At 37.4% G+C, this 14,055-nt stretch overlaps 1 protein-coding gene across 1 annotated transcript in view; it reads right to left on the bottom strand.

Annotated features, from left to right (window-relative positions):
* The window catches only part of LOC105392990 (protein O-mannosyl-transferase TMTC1), a 102,006-nt gene that overhangs the window by 58,226 nt on the left and 29,725 nt on the right, over positions 1-14,055 (bottom strand). Inside the window, exon 2 of the mRNA XM_038112032.2 lies at positions 11,899-12,266. Coding sequence (XP_037967960.2) covers positions 11,899-12,236 — 338 coding nt within the window. The 5' untranslated portion in view covers positions 12,237-12,266. The remainder of the gene's footprint in view (positions 1-11,898; positions 12,267-14,055) is intronic.

The following is a 14,055-nucleotide window of genomic DNA, read 5'->3' as shown; positions in this document are numbered from 1 at the left end:
ACAGAATTATATGTAGATATACATGGGTACGTACGTACGTCACCAATGTAAGAAGAATTCAATAGACAGATAGACGGTAATCCTCTTTATGTTTCCTTAACATACAGATGTTATATCAGAAGAATATTGTATAAGTCAGAAGTTTAAGTAGTGTGAGTGTTGAGTGTTGAAGCAAAAGTGTACCTAAGTCTCAATTAAAATTAAAGATTAACAATTTTCATGTTAAATGTTGAGTACTTACTTACCTAACTAGAGAACGGATGTGCAAACTGGTGCTTACGTACTATGTATTAGGCTTGAAGAAGGATAGATAGAATATGTGCAACACATGTAGGTACATGTGATGCACATGATGTTGGCTGTGTTTTAGTGTGAATAAATGAAATGAATATTTGAGGCCCAATGGGGATGTAACTGAAATATTATGTAATTATAAGATAAGATAAGAACACCTTAGTGCAAGGTAAGCAGATTGGGGCATATACAATACCGGATAAATTATCAATGCCGGTATTGAGTTCCGGTTTACAACTCAATACCGGGATTCCGGTATTAGTGCCGGTATTAGACTTCATTGTAATAAATGGCATATATTGTGTTTAAAGGTCGTATAGGACCAAATTAAACAAGAAAAACAATAATTTAGTTTTTCTTACAATAATTGAGTATTAGAGTTTATATTTTATAATATATATTTTTTAACATTGATTTTCGTTTACGCATGGACAACAGTAGATTTCCAACGTTCGAAAACTGCATAAAACGGTTGGAAACAAGAGGGCTTTCATGGTATATAGGAACACAAGGCTAACTATATCTTAATCGCTTTATTTATAAATAAAGCGATTAAGATATAGTTAGCCTTGTGTTGCTATAGCCTAAAAGAGTCCTATTCCGGTGTTACTTCAAAGCGTAAAGTTTGTCCGAGATCCCAGCATTACGGGATCCCGGTATTGCGGACATTGCGGTGCTGCATGCCCTAATGCAGATAAACAGATATGCAAATGATGACCTGTGTGCATTTTATAGTGAATGGGTACTACTATACTTGTTCATTGAGTCAGAGTCAGAGTCAGAGTCAGAGTCAGAGTCAGAGTCAGAGTCAGAGTCAGAGTCAGAGTCAGAGTCAGAGTCAGAGTCAGAGTCAGAGTCAGAGTCAGAGTCATTGAGTCAGAGTCAGAGTCAGAGTGAGATTCAGAATCAGAGTCACAGTCAGAGTCACAGTCAGAGTCACAGTCAGAGTCACAGTCAGAGTCACAGTCAGAGTCACAGTCAGAGTCACAGTCAGAGCCAGTGGCAAAGTCAGTGCCCGTTGTAATTGGAAAGGTTGAGCTAATTTATAAGTAATGAACCTACCCATACATCTGAACTTTCATAGAACGTTGAACAGAACTATAGACAGAATATAGAATTGCATATCAGTATCAGTACCAGTACCAGTATCAGCATCAGTATCGGTGTATCACTAACCGTGTCATCAAACACTGTATAATAACCAAGTCCAGTGTCAGACCAAGAGAGAGTTAGCCTCAGTTTAGGTATACTAAAGTATCTTATTCAAGATCAGGATCAGGACTTCTCTTGACTTTTATGTGGGTTTACTATCACATAATATTCCCAGCAACATGTCCAAATATTACAAATACTTGTTGCAATGAATGTTTCCAAACTTATATCATAATCTGTTAATGATAAAGAGACAGATTCTTTAATGGTATCCTAATATGAAGGGATGAAAAGACAGGATAGCACTCCTTAAGTTCAGGCATACAATAAAATGAGTCTGATGACTACTAAGCTAATGTTTTATGGCAGACAGACGTACATAAGTATACCTGCTTTCACTATGCCTTCAGTAACAAAATGGATTTTGTTGTTTTGCTAGCATTTATTGTCATTACCAATCTATAATAACTAGCACTGTTTTATACGAATACTCGTATGGATAACAAACTTGCCATAGGGCAACGACGTAATAAGTCGAATACCAAATCACAATTGTTAACTTTGAACTGCTGTTAACTTCCTATATTTGCCCTTGAACCATGGTGTTGGTTCAACATTTTAACTGTCAAAGGCAATATGAAAGCATAACAATAATGATGGAGGTAACAGAATATTAAATATTACAATACACAGAAATTTACTCTAATGCTTGTTATATAATAAAAGCTAAGGCTTAGATGTTCAAATTAAAAGTTTTTCTGTGCTGGGGAGGGTCTTCGAACGTAGTTCAAGATAATAGCTTGTAGTAGCTAACACTCCACTTATACCAAAACATAAATACATAACAATAAAATTGAGCTAGAGTATGGTTATAGATGAAGAGATTAATATAGTTGTTGTAGATTGAACATTCATTTGGGATACTAATATTTATATCCTTAGAATAGCAAACAATAAATACAATATAATATAGATAAATTATAAGAATATGACATGATTATATTGCTTAGTGTGAAGCGTTAATTTAGCTTTATGGGGGACGTGTCGACACCGAATACATTATTGTGTGTTGAAATAGATGTATTCTATTCTATTCTGTTCAGAGAGGGGGCGAGGTTTCTGTGCGTGGCTCTCTCGAGTGGAACCTTTGACCATTACCTCTTGGTTTCGGCTAGGCCAGCTACAGCTCCCGAGTAAACTGTCACAATAGTTTGTTTGCTAATTCTTATTTGATTTAAAATTATCGTTTGATTGAGTATTAAGATTTAGGGTGCTCAAGTGTCAACAGGACAAATATCTAAAAGCAGAAAATTACGGTACAGTCGTGTGTGTTATGTGACAGATATCAGTAATAAATGTAAATGCAAGAAGATGTGTAGTAAGAATAAAAAATAATAGAAAAATAGGATGAACTATTATTTGTAATAGAAGCCACATAGTAAAAGTATCAAATAGAACTTGCAATAGAAAATTGCTTGAATTACTGGAATGTTGTTATGGTACGAAAGGAGAAGTGCAATTGAGGAACTTGTAGCAAAGGAGCCAAAACTAGAGATTGCTACTGATGTATGCTTTATTGCTTATTAATGAAACAGGCATTAATATAGACTTAAAATCAAAACACGAAAAATTTTAGAAGGGTCTAATTTGTCGGTGGCTGATCTATACATATACTTATGACCTATATTAGAATAGGTAAAAAGCGTCTCACTTATAGAAACTTTTCTCTCGGCGGGAGTGTCCCGAATTATCGGGAGTTGTACCGATTTCGACTCACAGAATAATCAAGATAATTATTCTGAGTGTAGACGAGCCTTAATATTAATATCGGCGAGTTGAGGGTAGACTAATTTTATCCACGTAAACGAGCAGCGCGGGAGCGCTTTTCACTTTTGGTGAGCAGCCGCGGTGAGCAGACGGAGAGTGAGGGAGTTATCAGTGTCGTGGGTGCGAGAGGACCCCGCGGAGCGGAGCCGAGGCGCCCAGGCTCGGGGAGCCGAGGCGGGCGTGATGGCCCGGTTCAGACAACAGCCAGTTACTGCAAGTGCGCAGCTAAGTGACATTTCTACTTACCTTTTATATCTCGTTTATGATTGATAAGTTATACCTACACTTGATTTCTTGATGTACCAATTGTGTTTATAATGAGTAAGGAAACTAAGGAGGTAATGTAAGGTTTAAAGGAGGTACGAGTACATACCGTACCCGTACCGTGTGATAATAGATAGATTAGATATTCAGTGCGCCAGGGGAAACAATCCCATGTGATCAGTGTAAGAAGCTAGGGAAATAGTCCCATGTGATCAGTGTAAGAAGCTAGGGAAATAGTCCCATGTGATCAGTGTAAGAAGCTAGGGAAACAGTCCTATGTGATCAGTCCCAGGGAACAACCCTGCTAGCGAGGCACGGGGTGGCTATAGGGGAGGTTGGAGGCCACTGGGGTGAAACCCCTAAGAACATCAGGATTATCCTTGACATTCAGACGATCAGGTTATTAGACTGATCGGTCATCACGTGTGCGTGATACTAAGTAACTAATTTGTTTATGATATATCCCATATTCAGTTCGTCACCGTGATTAGTATGTTTGTACTAATCACGGTTATTAATTATTAACAGTTCAGATATTCGCGTTTACTCATATAAATAGTTAAATGAATACGCGACACAGTTTACTGTGAAAGTCACAGTCCCTACAATACAATGTTTGGCTCGTTTTCATATCATATCACATTTCATGGAATAGAATACGTTTTTATTAGTCGTAAAATTTTACAATGATTTGTCCATTGACATAATAATTGTAAAATAATTGTTCACTGGTTTACCATAGAACGTAAGATACGAAGACGCACTACTACTCGCCCTGTACCGGCCCGGCGATGGCTTGCTTCGCATTAATAGGGTCGAACACACACCGAGTATTTAGTACAACATGTGTCGGTGATCAATACATCCAGTTAATTCTATCTAAGGAATACTTCCAGAAAGTTCCGCTAAATGATTAATAGGCATGTTCGAACTTTGGCGAAAATAAGAGATCAGTTACGGACTGTGGTTAGCTTTCTTCGGTGGATTAGCGTAATTTGATAAGACATGTGTGTACAGTAGTAGTATACAATTATACATACGATAATTGTTTACTTGAACACTAGTATTCACAAAGGTAATATTACAAGCATGGTATTCTATAGATGTTTGTAGATCCTTCTTACGAAGCGGTTTGAATTTACCAAACAGCATGATAAAGTTGATGAATTAAAGGTTAACTAGTGTCCAATTCATTGTATCGCTTAAGTATAAATTGAATAAGACACGTATTTTAGCTAGATATCTAGCTAAATGCAAGCCTAACGAGTAAGAATCATTATTAAACACTTCCCGTAGCCCATCCACATAGTTGGATATTGGAACTAAAATAAAACGAATATGTTACTTATGATAATGTGGATAGTGTGCAGTGACCGCTTCATTCAAAAGCCAACTTCGAACTAACGCGGTGGAAAGAGAAGCGACACGTTTAAAACGACACTTTACGGTATAAGTAGACGTACTAACCATCCAGTGAACTTTAGGGCATCAATAACAAAGAGGATTTTACTCCAAAAAGGATTGCGCCTTGTTTATACCCCCGCGCAGCATTACCTTGGACGCATTCCAAAATGTAAAAAAATATTTCAAGACCCAAAAACAGTATCACTAAATTGAATATGGGCTGATTGTTTTTTCGAGCGTCATTAAATACGCTTTTTTGCTTCGGAAATTCCGCGTTGCATTTTTGCTGAATATTTACGGGCGCATGATGCTATTAATTTTTATTTTAAAGTTACATCGATCCCTACCTGCTTCTTTACGCTGAAAACTATTTTTATCCTTTCCATCGTAATTTCCATTTTTAGATTTCATTTATTGAGTACAGTTTTCGACTTGGTAAACCAAGCCGGTTTAAGTCTCTGTTTGGAGTTAAAGCCATTACAAATCAGGTTAAAATTGACAAAGACCGCCACAAATGTAATCAGGAGAACAAAGAACGAAATTTCAGTCAATGTCACGTTTCAATGGCGTCACTTCAGCAAATTCTGTTTCCGAAATTGTACACAGCTTATCACCTCCATCAGACGCTCGACCTGACCTGAGTCCTCACCTTATGATGACGAAGCCTCTTCACTGCATCGCCGAGATACTGCAGGATCCTTCACCTCGAGATGTATTTAATAAGGCCTCCCCGATACAAGGTGCTTGTGGATGTAAAAAGTGCCAATATCGAATCTCTTAAAGGCCTTCGCCGTTTCCTCTTCTTTCACTTTGTTAATTAGTTTCTTTGTTAGGTACAAAGGTAAAAAGTATACCCGAAAGACCTACCTAGTTTGAAATGTATTTGTAACCAGGATGGAAAATGAGTAGATATTTTTCTTACAACTGTCTATGTTCACGGGACACTCAACACGATTACTCACCTCATGCACACAAATCTAACCCTACTCTTTGCTCCATACGTAAAAATAGAGGCGTACTGAAAACATTGCAAGCCAGCAGGTTTTTCGTATGTAAGTGTGAAAGAGACTATGAAAGTGTAAAAGAGACAATGGCAACACTCTCGTGAGTTAAACATCACAATAGTCTTTACAAGAACTGAAGACTCGGAAAATGAGATCTCGGCAGTGGGACACCACAATCTAGGCTTTAATTCTCTAGGTGAAGGTATTTTTCGTACAATGTCTGGAGACGTTAGGAAAGATCTTTCATTTTGTTTAAGAGATTTAGGATGTTTGATGTACTTTTGACTCCTAAATATTCTGGGATTACTCTAGCTTTTCATCGTAATCATAGTTTATTTGTTAAAATGTTACCCAGTTTTACCTACTTACTGACAGGAGCTAGTACAAAAGTTGAGCTTGATTAATATAAAAGCAGTGCTAACTCCTGGGGCCGCTAATTTCGTGAAACTTTAAGCAGCAAGAACGGTAAAAAGGGACCAAGTTTCATCATTATTTGGTTATAAAAAGTACACTTCCGTACAAGTTACGGACTGGTTAATTTGATTTATGGCTCTCTGTGAAAGTCCTTGCCTTTTATAGATTTAGTTTTGCCCAAGTCTTTCGGGACAATCTTTCCAGTATGTTTTTCATTTTGTAAAGGATATTTTCGGTAAAGGGTATTGAAAATAAATTAGTAAGTTTCATCATCGGACGGAACTATCTTGTTCTTATTTTTTTATAAATTCTATGTATTTTTCCTAGTCAACTAATAAAAAATACTATAAAAATATACTCTAACATGTGGAAATCGTATAAAGTACGATGTTACGTTCTTATGTGTCACATCAGAATTCCACCCAGTTTTCCGCAGAGATATAGCTCAATCTTTGGTAATGAATTGAATGTTTCACTTGTCATTTTGCGCATTATCTCTCTTTCTCCCATTTACTTATCATCGTATGATTTCCAGGAGGCAAACTTTTTGCCTCTCACAGAGTTAATATCGGTTTAGTTTAGTACTCTAGTTTTGCGCTCACTACAACGTTTTCCTAAAGCAGCCTTAGTTACGTAATCTCTTTATTCCACTTTTTACGCTTCTGCATTCGCCCTAGTAAATATTATATTGAAGACACTATTATATTGGACGGTCGAATGGCGCAGTGGTTAGTGACCCTGACTGCTGAGCTGAAGGTCCCGGGTTCGATTCCCGGCCGGGGCAGATATTTGTTTAAAGACAGATATTTGTACTCGGGTCTGGGGTGTTGATATTTATATTTAATATGTATCTATGTATTTGTGTAGATTTATCAGCTGTCCGATACCCATAACAAAGGCTCTGCCTAGCTTGGGGTCGGATGGCGGATAGTATTAAGTTATATTATATTATACTAAGCAATAATTTTATTATATAGTCTCTGCGTGAATTCGTTCGGGTTTCCGTAAACATTAATATACTTACAGAATATTTTCAAAGTTATTTTTGAACTCTGTATAAAATAGTGGTTACCGCATACCACGAGTAGCACCGTCGCTGCCGAACAATCTAAATTCCACCGCTGCATTCTAGAAGACCTACAGTATAAATACAGCTGAGCCAATGTTAGAATCTGGAATGCTGAAAGCATTTTCATCCAGTTAACCTGCTGAAGTTCAAGATAAAAACGCAATCAAAGTAGATAGTAAAACAAGACGAACAACATTAAAGCTCCGTCCACACTGGTGCGGCTTAAACGAGTGCGAAGCTGGACGGGAAACGGTTCGTGTTAACTGATGTCCCGTATACCTAGTAAAAACTTGGACCTACTTATGATTCATAAATTATAACTGGAAAATTTAAGAAATTGCATATATTTTATAAAATTTATAACTTTAATGACCCTACGTTGATGGGTCAGTGTGTAGTTTTTCACAATAGTTTTCATTATGTACATGCACATATTTATTGTAATTAGTAACATAATAGTGATCGATTGAGCTGTATTAGAATTTATTACAATCAAAACTTATACTTGTGTTGGTCAATGATAACTAAGTTTCTCTCTCAGTTGTAGCGGCCCGACGACGCGACGTCGCGGACGCGTAGGTGTGTCCGCAGCTTAAGGAATGCCAGCGCCGTACGTCTCGCGAGCGCCGACTTAAGTTATAGCTCCCGGTATTAAGTTACTTATGCCGTCGCCGCTGTAATTGTGTAATCAACTATCAAGTTTTTTCCCCTTATTTTTATGAGAAATGGCTCTTGAACGTGTTTACTTAACGCTCTTGTTTGCGAGAACATAATCTCTTAAGCCATTTCCATTTGATTCATATTTTCGCTCTGTTTTCGCAACTAAGGAGTGTTAGTAAGGATGAGCTGGGTGTTTACTTATCTTTGGGAGATTTACGGTGAGTTGAGGTAGTGATATATGAATAAGACTTGAGTCTTTAGATATCCCATTAATAGTGCATGTATTTATATTGTGGTCGCTCTATTATATCTCTATGTACAGTATCTAGACTACACATTAATATCCGGAAAATGAAGCATCCGACTGCACGAATGCAAGGACAGTTGCACGGATTTGGTTGCGGCCATCATTGTTCTCTGTACCCATTGTTCACTGGGACGATCTCAGATACAACTACGCAGATACACGTATAAAATAAAAGGTCCAGAAATTTAAATAAAGTGTTCTCGTTAATGTAAATAACATCAAGGACGCCATTAAGAAGACGCAACAATTTGGAACACATCTAAATTCTAAATAGCTGCGTAGGCAGCTGGTAACGATTTGTTAGCATTTGTTTTTACAGGTCCCCGGGGCGGGTTGTGATTACTCCGAGCCAGATCCTTGCCGCTTCTCGTCGCGTCTCGTCTCCGCCGACACTGCAAATAGCCTATTATTTCTCAGACACTCGCGACAGTCTCTTTAAACCCTACACTAGAGTCTCACACGTATCGCATCCGACACATAAAACGTAAAGACGAATAAATAAAGATGTCTAAGGCCTCCGTTTGATCGCCAATAAACTTGCCTTTTCATTTTGCATGCCTGGAATAGCGTTCACGGTAATGTCGTGGCTATTAAAGTTCTCATATGAAATTAATCATAATAATTTATCGTTAATGCTTAAAGTAAATACGTGGAATTAATGCTGCAACGGAATGAGAATGAATGTAGGTTGAAATAGCCCTTTCGGCGTTTAAATTTATGCAAAGTACAGCGGGCATGTTGGTAAGGAGCAAGCTCGAGCGGCGGCACTAAGCCGAAGAACTAACAGCCGCCTGCAGAGACCGCCGGCCTCACAACGAACATTTTAGGGCTACATAAAACACTCCACTGGGTTGTTTCCTATCGCTTAAGTGCAAAAGGAGCCACCCATAAAATATTGATACGATGACATAATACTCTCAGGCAACTTTTTACATAAAAGCTTTGAATTTTTCAGCCGCTCCGATGGTGCGACAGCCAGCGTATAGTTTTTTAGACATGACACAAAAAACTAAACGATAAACCGTGTATTGGATGTGCCAATATTTGCATAGAGATGTAGGCCTTTAATTCTATCGTTTTTGCACATGACCGCGCTATGCACTGCAAGTCTAGGCCAGACAGAAGTATGCACTGAGCTGAGCGGTATTTGGAGTTTATCCAATATGAATAAACAAGAGGTTTAAACAACAGCACTTTAGATCCGATGCGTAGATAATAATGAAAGATTAACTACGGTGGGGAAACCCACACAGTGAAGCCCTTATGATTACATGACACTATGTGGCTGGGAGATAATATATCAAACTCAAATCTCCCCTTCAACCTTCCCTTTATCTATTAGACAAAGATTTTTATGAGTCAACATTTGCATGAAATATCTGCCTGTACTATGTTATATGTATATTTTTTATAAACTATTTAGTTATGAAGGCACCTAAATTGTACAACTTTAATACCATTTAACTGTATTAATAAATACTTTGATATTATTACTACTAATATACGTAAAATATAACTAGGCAATATTTATAATGAACCGACATTTCATTGCGGATACTTCAAACGTGAAACTATATAGTTGTTTATGGATAGACACAGGGCGACCCTTCCTGTGCCCTGTAGCTAATAAAGCAAAGAGATTAAATTCCGAAAACTTTCCAAAATAAAATATCTAATTAATTTTATATCTATTCAACAAGGTCTTTGGACTTGGAGAAGTATGCCATACATTTTGAGTGTTCTGGAATGTTCCGAAGCTGCGGGAATTCGGGTCGGGAATATTTCCGGGGCCGGATATTTTCCGGGAAAATTTCCCAAAGTCACCTCAGAGCTGGATTTATACCGACCGCCCCTCAGGCTGAGCTATGAACATGCTTACCACAAACATTAGTCCGCTTTTTCGGGTAATATTTTTGTACGATGACATTTTATCTCGTTTATTTTATGCTCTATCAACCCGATAAAGTCCGTGACTAGAGTTACATGTGAGGATTGGACTTTTTAACTATGCTATTTATCATACGAGAGCACATTATCACCCGGCTATAGTGAAGCAAAAAGGAGGGTTCACATTTTCATCGCTATAAATTTTTGAACCGTATGAAAATTACATCGTTTCTTAAAGGGTAAGAGGCATAGCTACGTTATATGAACTTTCTAGTCTTTACTGTTGACTTAAAATATTCGTATTTTAAAGTTTAAATCAATGAGTTCTTCTACATATCCGTAGATCGGGATCGGTTTAACAAAATACCCGGGACGTTTAATCTTATTAGTCAGTCGACGTATCTTTTTATTCAAAGGGGCCGCGCACCCTCTTATCCAGCTTTATTGAGTGCAAAAAACGCTTCCTAAAACAAATAGCATCACATGAATAAAGAAAGGATGCAAGGATCCTCGCCTAAACGCCGTGAAGTATACGCTATTTACATACACACATATAAAATATATACATGCCTAAACGAAATACCTACATGTTGTTTTCTTCTAACACACATGGTGTTTTAAGCATTGAATAAAAATATGTGTATTATACGTAAAGTACTGATCTTACACTATACACGTAAGTCTAAGAATAGCAAAAAACCATGGCTCAAATAATTCTTTGAAATGTATCGAGTACGTGTATGAATCAAGTTGTACCTACTTATACGATTAGTATCAAGATAAGCAAATAATGTGATTATGCTCAGAGTCTAAGCTAGACTTAACCTAAACTAAACCCTTTTAGCTCAGCTAAATGAAGACCAATGTAATCTAGGACAAAGGGACCTCTAGGAAGCAGACATTTTGTAGTTGAGATAACATTACTCATAATGATAAGGGAAATAGCTACATTCCCAGCATTTTCTACGAAACATATTAATGTTAAATAGTATTTGGCGTCTGCAATGTTTTCTGTCTGAAGGCTGATACCTTGCTTCCTGAGATAATTACATACCTACATTTACCTGTGTTAAGACACCATAATCACCTTATAGAACGTTCGTTTGTGCGTTCGTATAAAATTGAGGTTTGAGCTTCTTTTGAGTTAATTATATCGTGGAACACATTCCTTCTTATAATATGTTTTATTGTAATCATAGCTTCAATAAATTCTTTAAATCAAATAATACATAATGCGTACATGCATACATGTATACTCGTATTGTGATTCTAAGAGTTCTGCTTCTTCTTGCACCTAATAATAGAAACATTAACTCTCTCGATGGAAACTGAGTAGATACTTATCAAGCTATAATACACACCTATATACCTAATACGTCATGCAATAAATCAAGTGCATATTTCTCCATTCTCAGTTAGAGTTAGAGCATAACCAGGGAGTAGTGGTTAACTTTTGACACATCTGTCATGAATTTTATATGGAGATGTCGTTTAATTTATAAATCAATGCCTGTCGGTTAGATAACCGACAATGGAGAAATTGGCACTAAATTAAACAACACAAATACGTCTGAATTAAGAACCGCCACCTTTTTCGATGTCGGTTAAAAACTCACCTGAAAGACAGCGTAGTAAGCGGCCTGTAAGACTTATGGCTGGTGACGTCAGCCATCGGCGTGCCCCAGAAGTCGTTCAGAAACAGCTCCTTGAGCGAGCTGGCGCCCGTGACGTCACCGTTGGTCAAGATGGCGGGGATGTCGTCGTGCACGAACTGCCCGCCCAGGCTGTTCACGTAGCTCAGCACCGCTGTTGCCGTCACCATCGCGTAGATAGCGGCGTCACTGTTGCACACGCTGCCCCGGCTGCTCTCCTCCCGGATCGTCGCGAGAGAGCGACGCTTCATTTTCCCGCTCGTTTTCAAAGTTTTGAGCGTCACATGTTTACATCTGCACATTGGCGCGGCGCGCGCTCGACGCTCATTGGCCTGCAACAAAAAAAAAGTTGAGTGTCGGCGTAAAGTTTTAATTTATCTACTCTGTTGACACAGTAGCTGCTTTGAGAATTAATTTGGCAACGTCATCCAATCAGCGGGGCGCGGCGGGGCTGCGGGGACGGTGTAGCTATTCGGGCCGCAAAAGGGTTTAAAAAAATGTTGTTTGCCAATTATTTCCTTTTGTGAGCGGCATTCTGAGTAAAAAGTTGGCATTGTTTTTAGAATATATGTATCTAAGCTTTAGGGTGGGAGCGGTACGCGGAAGCTAATGGATGTTTGCTTTACATGTTTGTGGTATGTTTTAAACATTAACAATGGGAGTTTTCAATGTGGGTGTAATGCAAGAAGCGAGAGACGAATCGAAGCGTACAGATCCATATGCCTTGCCAGTGCTGTTCAATATTTATACATAATAACATGTACATTACAATTTATAATATTCCATTTCTAGGAATCTGTTGTTCATACCTTGCACTGTGTAGGTATGTGCTGCTTGCATGTTTGTGTGAGGTGTATTTTTTTTTTAATTTTTTTTAGTGCCAGTGCAGACTTAAAAGCTTCTCGAAAAAAGTTTATACATTTAATACCTGTGACCGCTACCCATTTTGACCACTTACTATAATAGTCGGTAACGCAGGTGGTCAAATATGAAATATCTTATAAACCATTCGACCTTGTATCGACCACTTAAAATGTATAATACTATTGATTCAGTACGTTGTGCTTGTGCGCCATGGACTAAGCATTTATGTTTATGACTGGAAAGCGGAGTGTTTTCGTTATTCTACCTCCTCGTACGTGCCCTCACTACAATAATACCTATTATTTTTTCTTTCCAAAAAGGTTACCCTCGGGTTTCTATAACAGGTTCGTATAAATACTGTTCATAAAGTAGCAACGCCCCAAGCGAGACCCGTACAGTTCGAAACAAAATGGCCAGTTTTTTACTCCTCGTCCAACAAACGTAGAATTTGGAATAGTTCGGCTCCAAAGTTGCATTGTATGCAGCTGTCTGTGTGCATGTGAGGTGTTGCGTGGTGAGAATGATAACGGACGGTGAATTGTATATTTATTTATTTATTTATCGTATGGCTTCAATGATTACATAAAATAATATTAAAATAAGAATTTATACTAGTTATAGGTATAGTTAGGTACTTTTATGTTTTTCATTTTAGGGAAATTTCAATGCTTAGTTAGTTAAAATCTAAATAAAGAAATCATACCCAGTTTCTTTTCAATAGATAATGATAAATATTTGTGATTACGAAATAAGTAAATTATGAAATATTTTAAATTTCATTGTATTTTAAAATTGTTTGACTTAAAAGAATTTTAAATTATAATAGAAATATAATTATGCAGTAAACAATTTGTACTAACTAACTAAACAAGTACGGTATACGATAAGCAACACAAAGCCACCCAACCGTAGCTGTGTGAATACTATGAAATTTCATCTCTTTTACTAATATCTTAAAGTGCAAATTCCATTGCAATCGGCTAATAACTATCATTTTGCGCAATAACAATTTCGTGTGAATATTAGATTGTTTACCTAACAACACTATTTAGTTGAATAACTAATTTTACCTTTACAAGCCATGATATTATGTGAATTTTGTGTAGACAACCAGTTTCTACCTTGTTCATCGGATACTAAGAGCTATAATCCTTTAACTAAATAGAATGTGAAACAGCTACCTACTTATTAAATACTTAATTGTGTTCGTACACACTAATTAAGTACTTGGTGCAAAATTTCAGTCAAATCACAGTC

The sequence above is a fragment of the Plutella xylostella genome, chromosome 13 (assembly GCF_932276165.1).
Source record: "Plutella xylostella chromosome 13, ilPluXylo3.1, whole genome shotgun sequence".
NCBI classification, from domain to species: domain Eukaryota; kingdom Metazoa; phylum Arthropoda; class Insecta; order Lepidoptera; family Plutellidae; genus Plutella; species Plutella xylostella.
This window is presented reverse-complemented; position numbering and strand designations above follow the sequence as displayed.